General features: G+C 41.9%; 2 protein-coding genes across 5 annotated transcripts in view; both read left to right on the plus strand.

Moving 5' to 3' along the window:
- The window catches only part of pag1 (phosphoprotein membrane anchor with glycosphingolipid microdomains 1), a 52,753-nt gene extending 36,091 nt beyond the window's left edge, over positions 1-16,662 (plus strand). For 2 of the 4 annotated variants that reach the window (XM_044170714.1, XM_044170712.1), the window contains exons 2-9: positions 1,509-1,544; positions 3,078-3,309; positions 4,048-4,105; positions 7,444-7,540; positions 7,885-8,054; positions 8,336-8,767; positions 13,149-13,208; positions 13,517-16,662. In XM_044170714.1, coding sequence (XP_044026649.1) covers positions 3,122-3,309; positions 4,048-4,105; positions 7,444-7,540; positions 7,885-8,054; positions 8,336-8,767; positions 13,149-13,208; positions 13,517-13,873 — 1,362 coding nt within the window. In that variant the 5' untranslated portion in view covers positions 1,509-1,544; positions 3,078-3,121 and the 3' untranslated portion in view covers positions 13,874-16,662. The remainder of the gene's footprint in view (positions 1-1,508; positions 1,545-3,077; positions 3,310-4,047; positions 4,106-7,443; positions 7,541-7,884; positions 8,055-8,335; positions 8,768-13,148; positions 13,209-13,516) is intronic. The other 2 variants (XM_044170715.1, XM_044170713.1) reach the window with 2 other exon arrangements.
- A 925-nt stretch (positions 16,663-17,587) lies between these two features.
- Positions 17,588-19,809, plus strand: part of znf704 (zinc finger protein 704) — a 52,120-nt gene continuing 49,898 nt past the window's right edge. The window contains 1 exon segment of the mRNA XM_044170711.1: positions 17,588-18,646. Within this exon segment, the coding sequence (XP_044026646.1) occupies positions 18,386-18,646 (261 nt within the window). The 5' untranslated portion in view covers positions 17,588-18,385.

Below are 19,809 nucleotides of genomic sequence, written 5' to 3' on the forward strand. Positions count from 1 at the left end.
AGTACTATTCAGTATCGTATACAGTTTTTATAATAAGGGAAAAGAGAGCATTGGTACACTGGTACTCGTAACTCGAGTCGAGGTATCGGTATTTGGAGGGTAGAGAAAGAATCAGATCTGAGCATCCCTCAATGAATCATTAAAAATAATCTTTCCAGCTTCAACATGTCAAGGTAATTTTATTTGCCCATTTGAGATTTAATGAAACAACAACTAACTTATTTAATTCTTAATTTAGCAATGCCAGTTTCTCTGTATTTTTATTGATTCGATTTTTTTTCTCGCCTGCTCAAATTAATAATCTCATGTTGTGGTTATGTTTTGATTAAATGACTTCCCCACTGACATGAACTAAACTAAACTCAGCTAAACTAAATTCACAACATCTTGAGTTCATTGCTGACCTTGGAAATAGCGTCTTGACATAAAAGTCTCAAAGCAAGGTCCAGCTTGTTGTTCCCTAAGCTTTATATATATAAATATATTAATATTGAAGTTTTGTAGCTGACCCTGAACTTTTACTTTGACTTCATCATCTTCATTACCATCCAGTAGATGTACAACAAAGGCTAAGCTAAAAACAAGTGTAAAGACAGAACTATGCACACTAAAACCAATAACACACCTAAACACACACACCACCTGCAGCTTAATATACCTCCACAGTTTGAGTTGTGTTCAAAACATTACTGTGGATTTTTTTTTTTCTCTCTACCACCATAAATAGCGCTGATGGGAAGAAGGGAATGTTGCCATGGTGACACAGTGCTGTGGCAGCCAGTAATTATTCTGGTTTAAGTGCCAGCAGAGACACACGCGAGCTGGCACACGGTGGCAGATAGTGACACCTGGACACAAGCCTCTCAGACGAGACCAAATAAGGAATTTAACAGGTGTTAGTCATGTTAATGGTGGAAGACCTGACAACATTATGACCACGTGTAGACAAAATCGGAGGATCATGGTCAAAATTTCATAGAGTAAGAGTGTGTATTCACCTTTATGTACAACCCTGGTGTAGCAGGGATGATTCAGAGGTCTGACAGCAAGTTTGTAGACTGAAACACAGCCACTTAGGGATTATGTGTGTCCATGATGTTAAGCAGTGTTGAGAATACAGTAAATATCATGTGTTATATGATACAATTCAGAGATGATGTCACCTGGTTATTATCCTCTCAGTTACATGGGCAGACTGGTCAATAAAGTGGACATTGTGTGTGTATGTGAGAGTATTGAAGACATTGCACATGCCTGAAGGTGTGTATGGGTGTGTGTGTGTGTGTGCGTGAGGTTGCATGCAGCCTGTTGTCCAACATGTATTTGATATGGGTATTAAAAAACACAAACATACTCAGAATTCCCTCGCTGCTCTCCCACTCACACACGATACGTTCATGCATCCACACACACACACACACACCACCCTCCAAGGATAATAGTCAGCTCAGTGCTTTACCTCCACCAAGCAGTAACCCCCCCCCTCCTTTTTATCTGCTCTCTTCCAGGCGAGGCCGACTTGACTAATCATCCAACGTGTCAAGGTAAGGTTGTGTTCGCCTCTCACCAGCCACTCACAATCATAGCAATATGATTTCCGGTGTATTTTTCACCCGGCAAAACACAACCAGCGTTTCGACAACAACAGGAATTCCTCAGTGTCCTTTGAAGAAGAAGTTAAAATTGGCTTCTGCAGCACTGTCTGATTGGCCACAAAACTTCCTCGTAGCTAGAAGACGAGGAGCACTTCCCCAAATCCCACACTCCCCAGTCACATTAGCATAGGCGAGCAGAGAGACACAATGGAGTTTTTCACACATTCTGTACAGGCACGCACATACACTTTGCTCCAGACAGGAGTTTGGCTCACACACACGCCAGAGAAGGAGAGACAGATAGATTGACATATATTTGTCACTGCCTCCCGATCTTGCCAGGTCTGCTGCAGCTGTCTCGTCGGCTGATTGAAAGGAGAAAGGCTTGCAAAAGAGGCCAAATAGATAGATAACCAGAAAGAAAACACTCCTGACTTTCTGTGATTTTGTTTTTTATTCCTGCTCACTGTCTTTCCCTGTCAATCATCCCACATGTCACCTTCTGTTTTTGATTTTCATTCCTGCTCCACATTGTCCGCCCTCCATCTCTATCATACACTGCGGTGCCAAATGTCCTCACATACACAGTGGAATACAAACCCTCCACTCCACATTTATTTGTTGAGTTTTCTGAGGCTCAGAGTAGCACACAAGCTCATCCCTGCCACCGCCCTCCCCTGCCGTGAGTCACCCGCAACACCCCACAGCGCCATAAATCACCTATGATAACATCAGGGGTTCCATCAGTTCAGTGAAACCCAACTTTGGCTGTTAGACAGAGACGTGATGAGGTTGCTTATGCTGTACGCAGAGCCCAGACACTAGTTGTTGAGGCTCTGGTGTGAGGGCCACTGCAGCAGACTCCCTGTCTGCACTGCAGTCTGACTCTGCTATGTGCTGCCACCTGCTGGCCATGTCTGGGCACAGTATGCAGTTGAGCTACTGGTTAAAAGCAGATTTGACATTATTATTAAACCTTTAGTTCTTTATCAGTGAATTTTAACGTTAGAGTAAAATGACCAAGATAGCAGGTGTAGTTTTTACTGTCTGCATGGTCAGATTGAAATTGTCATTTTATGATTCAATACTGTTTCATAATAGAATCGGGAGATGATTAATGCTGTTTCTTACAATGAAGCAGCTGCCCCAAAATCAAGTCAGTTCAGCATGTTTGATTGACAAATAAAACACAGCTTGCACAGTTAGGGTGATTGCATCTTTCAGTAAGTTGTACTTATCCGCAGCCAACAATAATAATTTAGGATGTGCTGAAAAAGTGAAAACACGCAGATCCTTCCACTGCATATTTAATCTCACGTAGGGTAATATAATGTGGGGTTTCCACAAGATCTGTTTGCTCAAAGCTGTTAGTGTCTCTGTTCAAAGAAGAAACAAATCATTGCTGGTAAATTATTTCATTTCGTTTGTGGGTTTTCAATCTCTAATGTTTTGTGTGTGTTTATCATTCTTGTGTTTCCCCAGCTGTTACCTGTCCGATGTCTTCTCCACCCACAGTGTGATGCGTCATGGCTCCGGTGCTGAGTGGAGTGTGGTGGGGGCCAGAGGCGGGTGTCGTCGGGTCAGGGGCGGCAGCTGCTACTGGGGTGGCATCGTGGCTGGGCAGTGGGCAGCTGGTCCTGGCCATCACCCTCAGCACTCTCACTGCCCTGCTGCTGGTCTCTGTGCTGCTGCTGCTGTGTGCTAGCTGCCAGGGGTGAGCACCATGTCACACACAGACACACACGTACTTGTACTGACCTATATGATTGTTGTTAGAGTTGTTGTTCTAAGAAACACTCACATATTTAGAAGATGCCAGGAAAGTCTGACGTGTGGGCATTCTTAGCGACAGTAATACAGGTGTAAAAATACGTGCAGCAACAATGAGGAACAGTTCTGCTGAGTAACAGTAAAGAATGTCTGCAGGGGTATTATGGCTTTAATACAACAAACAAAGCATAAAGAGCCATGAGTCCTGTTCACCTAAGAAAGTGAACAGGAGTAGAGTTGTGTGTCCCTAAGGGGCAATTTGGCTTACAGACCGCAGTCAATAAAATAGTGAATGAATGAATGAATGAATAAAACTAATAATAATACAGAAAAGTACACAGGTTAGTACCAACATCGCTGTTCTCATCATCACAGAGAAAGCAGCGAGAGGAAGCAAGAAACGAGGAGACAACCCTGTGACATCCAACCTAATTACATTTTGTTTAAAAATCCACCTGGGTGGATTTGAACACCCTTACGCCTGAAAGCACCAGCACTTTAACCTCATAGTTATTGTTTAATTTAAGCCAAGAGCCAAAACAATGAATAACACTCAGCCCTGCACCCTGTACATTTGCACAAGTTGCAATATTAGGGCTGCCTGGTGTCCTCTGTGCTCTGTAATCATCCACATTTTATCCCCCCTCTATTCTCTCATTGCTCCATTCCTCTCTCTTTCTAGGCAGAAGAAGGCAGTCAATGGACATCCAGCAGGAGACCATGATAACCTCATGAATGGAGTGAGTTGGACTTCAGGGTTTTTCTTGCAATAGTACATGCATGAACTGCATATGTTGAAGAAATTGTTTTTGAGAAATATGCTTAATTGCTTTCTTGCGGAGCTACATATGAAGCTACAGCTAGCAGCTGGTTAGCTTAGCTTAGCATAAGGCTAGCCTGGCTCTCGTTTATTTAATCCATACAAAAACTGAAGTGTGAAAACGACGCTTGTGGGTTTATCGGGGGTTATGCGTTAGACTATTTATTGGCCAGGCCCAGTTACTTCCTGGAGTCTTGTTGCTGTGAGGTTCCCAGGCAACCAGCAGAGACTCCATGAAATGTCCCAAATGTCAAACTTTAAGGGAGATTAAAGGCAAATTTTGAAGAAATGTTGAAGCAGCTTTGAAGCTGTCCCTGAGAATTCATTTCAAAAATTGTGATTAGGTTTCAAGTTTTGCTCCCTGTGGTTTTGATGTATTTGTGTGTGTGTGTGAGTGTGTGCGTGTTATCTACAGTATATGATATTAGATGCAGAGGGGAACAGCTGTGTGTTTTGAGTCAGCTTGCCACAGTGTGTCTGGCAGATCAGTAATTACGTGTGTGTGAAAATTCACACTTACAAATAAACACATACATACACTTTTGCTCTCTTACATAGTCTTTCACATATGCAAACAGTCATGTGTAACCATAGATGTTTTTTAAAGATAGATTAGGTCAGTGTTCAATAACATCTTGGCATTCTGGGAAACTCAAGAAACAATTCTAGCAGTGAAAGATCAATAATTAAATCTAAATGCTGGAAAAATATTTACTCAGATCCATCCAAGACACACAAAAACACATGCACACACACTCACACACAGTCCTCATTAGTCGCAACGTGTGTGAGTTACATGTCTGTAATCAGGCAGTGTAACCGCTTCCACATTGGATGCATTCCTGAATAACACACACACATGCACACTCACACACATCCCCACCCTGATATCCTATGACACACACACACACACACCCTCTGACATTTGCCTTCTAACCCACTTCCATCACACTGACACAGAAACATACACAAAACAAAACCTCCCTACACACAGCTGATTGACAGCCTCCAGCTAAATTGTCTGCAGCCGCTGATGGGGATGTGGTTACTCCTGCTAAGAGAGCACATGTGGGAAATTCCACTGACTGCTATTCTCATATCATGTTATTATAATATTGTAGTGTGTATATTTTTTTCTGAAGTCACTGAAAAGAAAGAATTAAATTAAATTAAGGAATACAGTAAAACAAAGGGCACAACAATATGAAAAAACTGAATATTCACTATTTATAGAGTTGACCTTTCTAGGTATGTACTACTCATAATGACACTGTGTCCTCTTAAACATTATGTCATGGGCAGAGATAGTAATTTCCAATTCCCATAATACTGATGCTTCAGTAACCAAGCAACATTTAAGTGTGAAAAATGCCCAGCTTTCACAGACTAAGTGACATCCACTTATGCTCTTATCCTGTCACTCTCTCTGGGGATTTGTGTGTGTGTGTGTGTGTATATGTGTGTGTGTCAGCCTACATGCTCCCACATGCACATTCCTCAGAGGCCTTTTGCATTTGATGGATATCTTCATTGTAACCTGCAGTTGTGGGATGGTCAAATTATTTCAGGAGGGGCCCATTTAAATGATGGACCATGTCACAGCCTGATGGGTTAAATGGGTTTGTCTTTGCAGATGAGTGGACTGGCTCTCCTGGCTCACCCGCAATCAGTCTTCCTTGCGGCCGCGTCCGAACACAATGAAGGAATGCTTTCCCTCACCTCCCACGTTTCCCTTGTTAGAATTTTCAGCATTATTGTTAAAATTTGTCTTTCATTCAGTCAGGATCTAGACTTATTAAAACACTACAACTCATGTTTTTCTGAGATCCAGCCAGAAAAAAGGACTGTGTGAGCTATTTTGAATCCTGATAAAGTAAAGAAAGTGTTGATGTGATTTTATTGTTTTGTTTATCAGGTAGGTGTGATCACATACTTTTCGAAGATATAAATCATTTTGGAACACTAACCTATTTCCTAAAAAAGACAAAAGAATAACATAAGAGATATTTGGGTCATAAAATAGTTAAAGATTACATCATAGACACCAATAGTTATGAGAGTAATTGACCACTAGGTGGGGTAGTGGAGCTTCTAATACACAACCTTCTGCTCACACAGAAGGAAAACAACCCTAAACAAAGAGACTCTTGACTTGCACCAGTTAATACATATATAGTAAGTGACGGAGCGATATCTTTGCCTAGGGAAACAAGACAGTTTATGTTTAAAGTGCATGTTGATAAATCATGCCTCAATGCGGCAAGTGCTCAGCAAAAGCTGTGTTAATTTTTGTAGTTTCTTTTCTGTTATGAGTCTGTTATTTGGAGTGTGGATTTGAGTGTTTGCTCACTTGTAGAGCTGATTCGGTGCTGATTTTTCCACGTGATGCAGCAAATAGGGATACAGCCTTCAACTGGAAGACATGGTTTAAAGACTCAGTGTTAGAAAAATCTACTCTGCTGAAATGTCCTCGAGCAAGACTGACCCTGCCAGCTGCAGGGTTGTTGTTCTGTAGCTTCGACTTTACTGTAGAAGGAGGGAAGGTAAAATAGGGAAACAGATTTCCCTGTGGGTATCCATAAAGTATCATCTTCTATGGTTTTCATTTGTATTCATGTGACACCACTAATGCCTGTCATTTTACTCTCCTCGGTTGTACTGTGCTATTATTCTTGACTTGGTGTCAGTGTCTCTTATTAATGAACCAAAGTAACTCCATGTCCATACAAGGTTTTTAGACCAATTTTTATCAAAAGAAGGATGTCAGATCAGCTCAGCCTGTCATAAACCCAATTACAATCAACTGAGATAAGAATAAACAGCATTGTATCTTCCTCAGGCATAAATCAGTTTTTTACACTCACAGAAATAGTTAGCTATCTCTAGATGTCTTTTGTTGGTGGGTAGAAATAAACTACATGTAATTAAGCATGCATAACTTATAATCAGTGTTGCAAATATGAGAGTTCCCCAAAATCCTGAAAAATAATTTTCCACAGCACAATCTGCTGACAGTGGCTTTTGGACTGCACCAAGGTGTGAACGTCATCCACCCTGTGAAGCTGACAAGTGCAGATTGATTTCTGTTCTCTTTAGGAATTAAACTTTTTTTTTTTTGGTGTGACGTGTAATTGAAATTGAAACCTACGAGTAGATGTTGCATGTGCAGTAATGATTCATTTTTGTCAGCCCCGAGTTGAGCTGCCAGCCTCTCAGCTTAGCCCTGGAGTGACAAACATCTTATCCTTTGTTGTGCAGGTGTCAGAGAGAGAGACAATCAGCCAATCAGCAGACAGTCCAGCAACTGATGTGGCCGTCAGCAGCTCTCACAATGGTCCTCTAACCAGCGGTACAAGTAAGCCAAGATAGTTAGCTTTAGCTTAGCATATCATGTCTTCATTAACAGTTTTAACTCTATGATACTGAAATTAGAGTGCAGCATGTTTCTGCTGCCCTTTACTTTTATAATTCAGCTACATGATAATAACATTTGCTTAACAGCTAGTGTTATGCAGTGGTTCATTTGAAACCTCAGCTGGGTTTTTTTTGTGACCATATCTATGTAATGTTCTTAGTCATTTTTAGCTGGGTGGGTACTAAAATGTGTTAAAAATATTCTCATAAAAAACACATTGAAATTCACCAAATGAGAAGCTTTTTACTTGCCCTGATTCTCTTTTTTGTTCTTTGCTCCACCAGTCCTCACGGACACACAGGACACCAGTCCCCAGCCTTCAGAAGAGATGCTATCCAGCCAATCAGAGCTCAGGTCCTCCAAGTGTCCTCAGGGCCGCGAGCTACCCAGCATTCCTCCCAACAACGGCCTTATTGGGGATGGACCCCCAGCCTCGGGGGACAGCACCTATGAGGTCAATGTTTAAAGTCACCTCACAACAGCCGAACCACGTGTTTACTTGCAGAGAGTTTGCATGTGGCTGTTACAGGATATTAAAGCTTTGATTGGTTGGGCTCGTGATTGATTGTTTGATTGATTGGGCTCAGCGTCAAAATATAAAGAATTTTCCACAAGAGGCAGATGGATTGATTGAATTTACAGTTAGAAAACAGAAGCATTTAAGCATTTAGAAGCAATGTATTTTGCTCATTTACATGGATATTAAAGAATCCAATGCATGTATCTGATGTCCAGGTGGTGAAGGAGATGGCGGTGGCATCACGTGACGTCAGTGTCGAAGACTCCCTGTACGAGACGGTCAAGGAACTCAAAGACCCCCCCACACAGCTCGGCCTCCCCAACGGTACCATCCAGCTGAGCCCCGATGAACCTCCCCATCATCCCCCTGCCCTTCTCAACGGCCACCTCAGCCCTTGCACACCTGAGCGGGGGCCCCTGTGCACAGGGGTGGAGTACGCCTCCATCGACCTGAATAAGAAGAGCCGTCACAGCGCTGACATGGAGGCCAAAAGGCGCTTCGATAATGCCAGCGTTCCTTCTCATAAGCCTCTGGAGGAACCAGAGGAGGACTTGCCTCCGCCGGTACCAGAGAAGGTTCTGGATGAAAATGACAACCAGCCAGTGGTGATGAATGGGCTGGTGGGGGCTCGGCTGCACAATGGAGAGGTGAGAATGATGTGTGTGTGTGTATATGTGGTCTTACACCTGTAGATTTTGGTCAGCCAACATTTGCATAATGCAGGTTCAGAAAGAGACCATGAAGAACAAAGAAAAGGGGAGATGTGTCACCACTACAATTATCATCTGCTAAGCTGCCTGCTCAGTGCTGCTTTAGGGAGAGTGACAGACCGAGGGAAGACATTTGAGAGAGAGAGAGAGAGAGAGGTGTAGCAGTGAAGGGAGAAGAAAAGAATGTAAAATGGGAGCTGGAGTGGAAAGAGCAGGAGAGAGTAATAGATGAAACAGATAGTGACAGAGAGATGATGGGAGATTGACTCAAAAAGAGCTGAGAGGCCTGGGAGGCATAAAGGGTGAGAGAGAAAGAGAGTCAAGAGTGAGAGACAGTGAGACAGAGAGAAATAAAGAAACCCAGCGGTATTCAAATGAAGCCATTTGTAGTAGAGAGGAGGGGAGAGAGAAGATAGGAAAATGATAAAGAAGTATTGGAGAGAAGAGAAGGGGTGAGAGATAGAGATGTTAAGGAGAAGAGAGGGAGAGGGGAAGAGAAAAGCAAAGACGTGGAGCGGTGAAAAGAAGAGAAGAAAAGCGTTTCAGTGTCATGTGGAGGTGCTGCTGCTGCTCTCAGCATGCTGCCTTCCACATGCGGAGATCCATCAGATACACACAAGCACACCAACAAACACATACACTAACACACTCTCAGAGCTCAGAAATAATTGCATCAGACTGTTAGAAGCTGACAAGCACACAAACACAAACATCACATTGTCAATCTGCCACAAAGCTGCATGAAGTGGCAATCTGTACTTTGTGTTTGGTGCTAATTAGTGAATATTAGAATGCTAACATGCTAAACTAAAATAGTGACATACGTAAATATTTCACCTGCTAAACACCAGCATGTTACAATTGTCACTGTGAGCATGTTAGTATGCTAATGTTGTAGGTCAAATCACTGCTCTGCCTAAGTGGAGTTTCACAGAGCTGCTAGCATAGCTGTAGACTCTTAGTCTTGTTGCCATTTTGGCCATAAATTCTATCGATAATATTAAGATTGTATTCACTAAGTCATTTGCTGAGATTTGCGAACACGGTAACATCACTAGAAGGTCAGACGGGGCAGGGAAAACAAACAAAATCTCAAGTTGTCCGTTGTAAGTACTCATCACAGTCTACAGACTGGCTTCCTGGTTCAACTTTGACCTACCGTACTTGCCGTAGTTGTTCACACAGTTTTCGTGTGCAATGAGGCATTATTAGCAACTTTTAAAGCGCCACTCTCACTTTTGTTCACAACCTGTCTGATTGTCTGAGCACTTCTTTCTTATCCCGGGGCACTTATCATAACCGATAAAAATGAGTGCCAAAACTTTGAAAAAAAAGACCCATGTTGTAATAGACCAGAATTACCCTTTAATATACTCTATCTTCTTGGTTGTCTTTTCCTCTGTTCATTTCATCCCGCTCTCCTTATTTCTCTTCTTTTTTTAGTCACATCTCTCTATTCCTTTGTCTCTGCTGTTGTAGCCAATTAGTTAATAACTGTTGCTCATTTGGACAGCAGGCGAGTCAAGCCTCTTCTGATCCCTGTATCTATTATGAAATCTGGATCTACTGAGCTACAATATATCGCCAAAGTATACTGACAGCCACGCACACACACATACACGCTCAAAAATGTACTCATTAGAGTATATAGACGCACCCCCATGTATTTTGTTGGCATGTCTAGTAGGCATTAATTCTATTATTTCTTCCCATCCCCCCATGTTACACACACACAGATACTACGCCATGTGTGTGTTTACATATATTCTGCTACACATAGACTCCCTGGGGCTGATTTAAGGTTAACCCAGAATGTTCCTGGCTCTCTGTGGTTTACGCCTGTGTATGACCAGGAGCCGTCTGTGATTTGTCTTGTCAAACATAGTGTGTGTGTTGTGCATGTGTGCGTGTGTGTCTGAGCCTAGCGAGCGCCAGCTGGCCACCATCACTATGACAGGTAGTCTGGCTTCATGATGGATGATAGAGGCTATAGTAGCTCTCTCTCTGTCTCTCATATACACACACACACACACACACACTCCTGTATGTAAATGTCTGAGAGGAATCCCCTCAAGTAGCAGCTCAGTAAATGCTGCTCACACACAGAGGCAGGCTTTCTCATATACACACATTTTTCCATACATACACCTGGTTTCTAGTTAAACATTCACCGCAGACACACACAGAAACACACACACTCCCACAGTGTTTTTGTGACCTTTCATTCACAGCTTCTCTGATCTTGTGCAGTTGGACAGTTATTGAACCGTCATAAACAGCAGTAACACTTGTTTGCATTCATTTGCCTGTGTGTCGCTTGTGGGCTTTTCATGTGAGGTGCAGGGAATGAATTTGACCCAGCCAATGGGTTGCTGGGATATACGCTGGGGACATGGTCCAGGTAAACTGCTGGTCAGCACTGTTGAGCTGCTAAATGGAATCACTATTGTTAGATAGACGATTTGAGTATGTAATATGTATGTGTGTAAGTGTGTATTAAAGGTTATAATTTGAGTTGGTGTTGATGTGGTTTATATATTTTGCATATCTACAGTTTGTTGGGAGTTGTTTATGTACTTGAATGAGCACATGCAAAACAGGGAATGCAGATAATCTGAGATGATGTATTCATACTGATTCATGTGTGCGTATGTCAACGTGCACGTCAGCATGCTGACACCTGAGTCGTCCATCTTCTGAGGCTGCTGTAATCAGCTTACTGTCATATTTGCATGTCCTGTGTGTCATTGTATCTCCTACATACACATAAACACATTCCCATAATCCTGTCTCACATACACACACGCAAATGTCTCATTGTAACACCTCAAAATATTAATCTCTCAGATGTAATGTCTTGATGTGTATTGACATGAAACAAACACCCGTCCACGTACTATTATAGGTCTTTATATTAGTTTAATAAGTATAAATTAAATACTGGTTTTGTAGCTGACTATGTGACTGACTAAAAGGAAGGAATTCCACTTTAATTTGCAATGTTACGTGAGCCAAGAATAAGGAGGCTGCAAATTATATGAACAAATATTGTGAGACACACTTAGAGCTGCAGTGACTGGGTCAAGTCACCTGCGTCCATGTTTCATATGAAGACTCCTCCGGGGCACTTTGTCTAATTGGTCGGCTAATTAAAGCGAGATGAAAAAGGCATCTGCTACATTGCAGTGTGTGTCGGATCTATAAAAGTAATCATGTCTCCAAACATGCGTTATCCATAAAGTAATCATATTGATTTACGCTCTTTGAGAAAATGCCAGAGAAACATGTATCTGCATGAAGATACTACAACACACAGCCAGGGTGGTTTGATGGATGATGTCTGTGTGCAGTTTTTCATTCAGTGCATAAGAGCGTGGCTTGAGTGGCGATGTGGCCTTGACAAGCACCAAATACTGCAACAAGTGAACAGCTTTCCCTTTTTTTGAATGCATCCGCATTAACCTTGGTACCTCCAACCAAGGACTTAGTCTCGGAATCTGAAGTTATTCTTTGCATTCAGTCAGGAAAATAATACAAAAAGCAATGTTTTCCTCTCAGAGAAGTGTGTGAAAATTTCACATGATATGAACTATTTAGTCAACACTGGCAGCAATATTGAGGTTCTTGTTAGACTCCTGAGTTGTTTGGCGCTGCTGTCAGATGTGCTTTGTTGATTAATGGCTCCCTCATCGATCATAAGGCGACGTGGACAGAGGCTGTGCTCAGACACATCACACTCTCTGTCACTGTCTATTGACTTTCACTCAGTAATTTTCTTAATGAATGGGTGGTTATATACAACATTAGGTTCATATGTATCACAGGAAAAAAAGCAAATGTGGATCTTGTTTCTCTCCCACTGCTGGGAATAGTTTAGAGGTTCACTTTATTGATCGCTTAGCAAGCACTCTGTTAAGACATTCAAAGAGATTTTCTACTGGTGTTTATGTTTTTGAGAACTTGTCTTTAGTAATGCAGATCAATAAGAACTGCAGCCATATCTTAATTGCATTCCCTCAAAGTTGTTTCGAACAGCTCTATCAAGTTTCAGTATTACAGCTTGCTGCTTTCGATTATAAGAGAAACTGTTTAAACGCTATGGATTGATACCTTTTACAACAGGAGGATGCCACCAAATTCTTAAAAATAAAAATGTGGGACAACCCCTCAAATGTTTCTAACAGCCACTTTCGGGAGAAGTAAGCACCCACTTTGTAGCCTTAGGAGTGTTTTAAACATCTGATTCTGCGCTCAGTCTTTTCTTTTCATACACCGGCTGCCATATCTAAATCTATCTTTTTGTTCTTTTCTCCTCCAGTTACACTCCCCTCTGTCTCCTGCACCGGGGTTTGACAACCACATTCTGTCAGACAATGAGGTAAGTGTGTGTTAAACTCCCTTATTCCCCAAACTGCTGTTTCCAGTCCCAAGGCGGCAGCACTTTACTCTGTGAATGCCAATGCTCCAAGAACCAAAAAGATAAAAAAAAACAAAAAGGTAAAATAGTCACACAACATCAGACAATACGCTATGAGGGAAAAACCTAGCAGGGATCTTTTGGTACAAATGCCTCGGTGAATGTTTCTTTTCTGTTCACATTCCTGTTATCTCAATAAATGTAGTTATGTTTATGACAATTTTATACAAGTAATAACCAAAACAATGTGTTTCTTCTCTGTCCTTCAGTCAGTGTACTCTACTGTCAGCAAAACCAACTGTGACGATGCTGTGAATGAGGAAGACAAAGAGCACGACTACAGCAGCATCGCAGAGATCAAAGGTCTCGTCACAGCCTCTTCCTCCAGTGACCTCTACGCCACTGTCCGAGATATCTACACCCAGCCTGACGAGCTCCAGCCGGTGGACCCCGCCTTGGACAGCACAGATCCCTGTTACGAAACCATCCGCATCCCAAAGACTAGTAGCTCGGATGACAACCACAAGGCTGGGCTGGGAGCAGAGGGGTCCGACGCTGCCAAGGCAGAGCCTGACTACGAGAGTGTCGGAGAGTTGGGTCTTGGCCGGGAAATGTCCCGCCTCTGAGTTTTCCCTTCATCTGTGGCGGTTTGTGAGAACCTTCCTTTCTGACATCTTACAGACGTCACTGCAGTGCTTTGAACTTGCTACCAAGCATGCTTTTGGTGCATGACTTGGGGAAAACGGCCACAGCATCCATCATCATTAACACGAGTGTCCTCTTTATAACTTGGGTACAGTTAATCATATCAACATTTAATTTATCAACCAGGGTGAATGTCATTGGTACTGGTAGGACTACTAGAAGATGAACTGTAGTGCCTCTTTCATTGGGCATTAATCATGTGGAAGAGTGCACTTTGGATCATCATTAAATTCCTCTTTTGTCTTGTTGACATATGTGCATATCATGGACACATTTAACAACACTTGATTGTGAAAAAGATTAAATAAATAAACTATCAAATAAATATCCAATCACAGCACACTTGCAGAATTTTAAGGGTTAGCTGAGGACACTATCAGTGCCTGATATAAAAAAAGACACCAAGAATTCAGTGCCATATAATCATGAAATTCATGCATTTACTGTACATATGAAGTTAACATTATTATGTCCCTTCTGCAGCTGCTAGTGACTTTCTAGCTTCTTCCAGGTGACTCAGTGTCATGTTTTATTGAGGCGTCAGATGGTGTATTTCTTGGCTATTCTTTGTCAGGTTGGCAGTACCTCCGCTGTGCACGCTCTCCTAGTTGAAATTCCTGTGAATGGGTTCTAGACATGGAAAGCAAAAGCCAGTCTTATCTGTGACCAAATGGTTAGTAGAAACAAACATAGCATTCGATAGATCAAATACAAATGATGACTTTATGACTGCATGTTGTTTTGTTGAGACTATTCACCGCAAACGTACGGGTTCAACATGTTACAGGACAAGAGATATGAAACTAGTCATCTGCAGAACCAAAATGGAAACAAGAAATGAGGGAAGGAGGGCTGTTTCACATGAATTTGCGGTTTCACAATACCTTTTTACAGTCCATGTCAGCATTTTTTGTGAAATTCATATTTATTTGAAGATGCGTATTGTTATGTAATTGTGAAATGTTACAGAGTATGTCTGTGAGAGAAAAGTAAATAGGGTTTTATAGAAGTTTCTAGCATTTTTATTAAGATACTAAAGGAAAGTGAGCTGTGAGATAATGACAGTTGTAAAGGTACGCTTTCCCCTGACTTTTTTATTCATTGTTTAAAAAAATACATATGATAAGACCATGTTTTCCTTTTTGTCATTTTGCACAGGGGTCAAAACAAATTCAGAAGACGTGTAATGTGACAAAATAGCAAACTTGCATTAGTAATGCAAATCTATTGATCAGCTGTATTTTTTTCATGTTTTTGAGCCTACTCTTGGTACAGTATACAGTCTTCAGTTGGCATCCTGGATGATTTTAAAGCACAAGGTTCGATGTCATGGTACTGCATTTATATACAGCTTCATCACAATCCAGTTACATCTCTGCGTAATTTGAATATCTAACGCTTTTTAACTTACTGGAAGCACTCTGAGAAAACCATATCTGTCTGTTTGTAGATTGTACTGACGACATGCCAACCAAGGCTTGTATATAGTTAGAGCACTATTTTAACCAATCTTACTCGCTGGAAGTTTTATGTAAGCTTTTACTTATTTGTACAATGTCCAGATGGTATAATTTTAAAATAAGCCTGTTAAGAGCACTAATGTATGTCTGCCTTGTTTTAAGGAAAATTTAAACCCTGTTGTCCAACAGATTTTTACCTTGTATTGTTACTCAAAGTTGTCAAATAGCTTTTGAGTTCTGAGAAGTAGTAACCAATCTAATGTCATATGGTACAATGTTTTGGTACATGAATTTTAAGAAACAGTAAATGTGGTACTTTTATTTAAAAAAAAAATGAATTAATGTCTCAATACTGTTGTTTGATGTTTGTTTTTAAATGGACAGAGCCAATGCTTTTTGCTGTAAATATCTCTTTCACTGCTACAGTATCTCCCGCCTTTGCAGAAAAATTGGTGTCATCTGTTTCCACCCACATCAAACTATTACAGTCTTACAGTATCTCCAGCTTCATGTTTCATTAGACATGCAGAAGCTTGTTAGTGGGTCAGACAAACCCAGCTAGCCCACACTGACTGGTATTAGATCCATAAATGATATCAGACATTTGAAATGCTGAGGATTTGAAATGCAAGACACTCCCAGTATTTTAATGAACAAAAACAGATAAATGAAGCCCTCTAACAAATGATTTTCGTTTCTGCATAGAGGTAATTATCATTGTTATTTATACTCCCAAAAAATGAGTACAGTGTTTCTACCAAGAGCTGGGCTGCGTATCAGGGTGGTGCCATCATTTAGACATAATGGTGTTCACAGAACGCTATAAATGACCTCTAAGGAAAATTATCTGTCAAAGGAGGTGTTTGAGTGCCAAATCTAACAACACACACATAGACACAGTTAATAGATACTTACCTAAAATAATTTATTCTCTCTAGATGTCTATCTTGGTCATATAAAAACACACACACACACACACACACAATCCCCTTCAGGGAATGGGGGTGTGGTAGAGGTTCGGGAATACTCCCTCACTGCCTCTCCTTCAGCTCCACTACTCCCGTAATGAGACCATTTGTTCCCCCTACAACCAGCAGACAACTCTATGGTGACACCTGCCTTTGATCACAGGGCAAAGCCTGTTTTGGAAGTTATGGCCACATCTGTCACTCCACTCTGTCCAGTTTCCATTCTCTGCATGTAAATATTTTATGATATGAATTGTTCTATTAAAAAATATATATAATAAATTGTGTCATTGTGTCTTTATTCACTTAAGGCGCTGTCATGTAAAAAGATTGTAAGCTGCATATGATTTTCTAAAGACATTACGTTTGACATTAATTGGGCTATTCGTTACTGTGATAACATTCGTTGGTATATTCTCTCTCACACTGGCGATAATCTCGATGAATGAATTAGTCTCCTGGTAAACTTGATTTATCAAAGCAGTGTGAACTTTCTAATGAAAAGAGACACGTTTATCGGATATATTTTTCTTTCTCAGAGAGCAACGACTTGTGTCACGTTGTGAGATCACACTTTAGGTTTCTTATTTAGTACAGGATGTAGATGTGCAGTGTTGTAATGAAGTGCACAGAAAAAAGTACAATATGACTGCTGGCTTGTTGTTATCATTACATCAAATACAGGTATTATTGCATTTCTGGCAAGGCTGAACTAAGTTCACCATTATAAATGTGCATGTTCATACATATTTGCATAATATCTTAGCTATATTTAGTATATGCACATGAAGCACTTTATAGCATTGTTTGTCTAAATTATCTGAAGGTTGCTGGCTAAGATGTGGTTGGCTCTTGCCTTGGCAGATGCATGATGTGCAAGGTTGATGTTGGAGCATGTTTACCCCAGTGCCTTTAAATAAAATTGGCCTGTTAAGTAATGAAAAACCCATAAGAAATGAAAGAACCTGTTGTGTTTACATTCACAAAAACAGACCAGTGCAGTCCATTACATTCATTTTAGAACCAGGTCACAGTAATTTAGAAGTCCCATGGCACCTGGAAAACAGGCTACACTTTAACAAGTAGGTTATAGCATAAAGCCTGTCTGTCTGGTCGAACTTTTCTTTTCCTTAGCCTAAATTCCCCCTTTTCCCTTTCTTTCCTTCTGCCATACCCCCTCCCTTCTCGTTTCCTCTCCATCCTTGCGTCATTGTTTTGAATGGAGCATCCTCCCGGCTTGCATTACCTTCTGTCGGAGGAGAAGGGGGAGCGGTGGGGGCTTGTGGAGGCGTGTACTGCACCGACCAATTGCAGCCCGCCTCACGCGCCGGACCGCACATGTTTACAGGCAGCATTCCGCCGGTAGAGGCTCTGCTCGGTCGGAGCCACATGCGGACTGGAAAGTTCAGTAGCCGGAACTGGAGTCACCTAACGGCCGTGTTTTCAACCGTTTTCAACGTCTGCGGAGGGATGCCAGTGCATAAGGCCGAGCGAGGTGAAATAATTCGACGTATTTGCGTCCATTCTCCGATGTCCAAGTCGTTTTTCCACGTATAAGCCGCCATTTTGTTAAATCGTGTACAAATGTCATTTCGGTTCCTGGAGGTGGCGGTAGTCCGTGTTTTCCCGCCGCCCCCCCAGCTCGCAGGGAGCAGTGGGGAAAACAAACAGGTCGAACGGAGGAAGACTGCTAGCCGGTTGGATGTGGAGGTTGTTTAGCGGCGAATGAGTCGTTTTCATGTTGTAGGCTCTAGTCGGGTGCTAATTCAAAGTTCTCCTTCAGTTTTCGGCGCTTTTGAGTGCGGTGCATTTAGGACGCTGTTTGGAGTTTTCGCCTTCCGAGTATGTTGCTGCTTTCTAACATTTTATCAGGGTTGTTGGAGAGCGTAGTCTACCCGTTGCGGTTTTGTTTTTTTCTCGTCGTTGTTTACCGGTTATAATTCGACGTTTAATGATTTAAATTCACCGGTTCGCCGGCTCTGAATCCAGTGAGACACTTTTAGACATGCATACGAGGCGTTTAGTGAAGCGGTCGATCCTCGGCAGCCGCGTTTATGCGCCGAGTCCGACGGGGGACGGTGCCCCGGTGACAGGAGTGGTCCAGGCTGTCAAGCAGGAAAACAGAGACGTCTCGGCCGCAGGAGCTCGGCGCAGCGTCTACACCGTGCTCATGCAAGACGGGAGCCTCAAGGAGTTCTCCGAGGAGGAGATAGCCGCGGGGTTCAACCACACTGCAGCCAAAGGACCGCTCAAGTCCAGCTTGAAGGTGTGTGTGTGTGTGGGCAAAGCGCCCCGGCCGGCAGGCTGCGCTTCACAGTTTTTGTTGTGCGGTGTTTTGCAGCGTTTAACCGCTTCCTGCACGCAGCGGATTTAACGGTGTCACCGCGGCGGCTGCTGCCATTGATGGTAAATTTAACCAGCTAGGACAAAAGCAGTATTATTCAGAATAGTCATAATCATTCGGTTGCATAATGCATCAAATAACGGGCTGTCATGACTTTTGGCGACATCATATATATGGGACAAAGGGCTTGATAGGGCCTGCGCAATGTTTATGTGGGCTAGTGGTGGGTACGCCGAGGCAAACAAACACGCTTTGACTGCAGCGTTTTGGACTGCTGTAAAGACCCGGTCCGAGGTTTTTGCACATAGGCTCATGATTTATATATCGCATTTACCACAGATCATTTTGTGCATCCTGCCTTTATTTGCACCCAAATTTATATTTTGGACATTTTCATTGACAGATGATGCAGCTTGTCATCCATTTGAATATTATATGGCTGCATGTGAACTCATTCTGCACAACGAGGCTATTATTGTTTAACAACGGTTAAAAATAGATAGTGTGGGTTTCCTGTGCAATTAGGGGTAGAATAGGAAGTTTCACTCATGTCCAGATTTGTAGTGCTATGGGCCAAATTAGCAGTGACCTAATTGCCTTCATATCCAACTTGTATGCTTTGGTGTCACACAACCTCAGATAAAGATTGTGGGAGTAAGAGAAGCCAATCCAGCTCTTGGCTGAAAACACTGTTTCTGGCATAGAAGTGTGTGTGGTGTCTGTCCTTTTTATAGTGAGGGAGTGACTGAATAACGGCTTGTTTACAGACTGATTTTGATCTATTTGGATTGGTGTGGTTTTGAGCCTCCTTGCATTCATGTGTGTTACGTTTTGATATGTTATTGATGAAGTAAGTTACAGGCTGTAATCATAAGTCTTATTTCCTCCATCAAAACGGAAATGTTCGGCCACTGTTACCACACATGCTGGACTGCTCACATTTCCTTTATGTAAATGTGAGCTGTGTACATTTACAGATAGAGCTGCAACACTCTGAAATGCTTGTAAATCTCAGATGAAGTTGTAAAATATTCTTTAAAACTTCAGATATGTCAAAATCTTGCAGCAGCTCTGTATGGAGAATC

Source organism: Siniperca chuatsi, linkage group LG17, assembly GCF_020085105.1.
Source record: "Siniperca chuatsi isolate FFG_IHB_CAS linkage group LG17, ASM2008510v1, whole genome shotgun sequence".
NCBI classification, from domain to species: Eukaryota; Metazoa; Chordata; class Actinopteri; order Centrarchiformes; family Sinipercidae; genus Siniperca; species Siniperca chuatsi.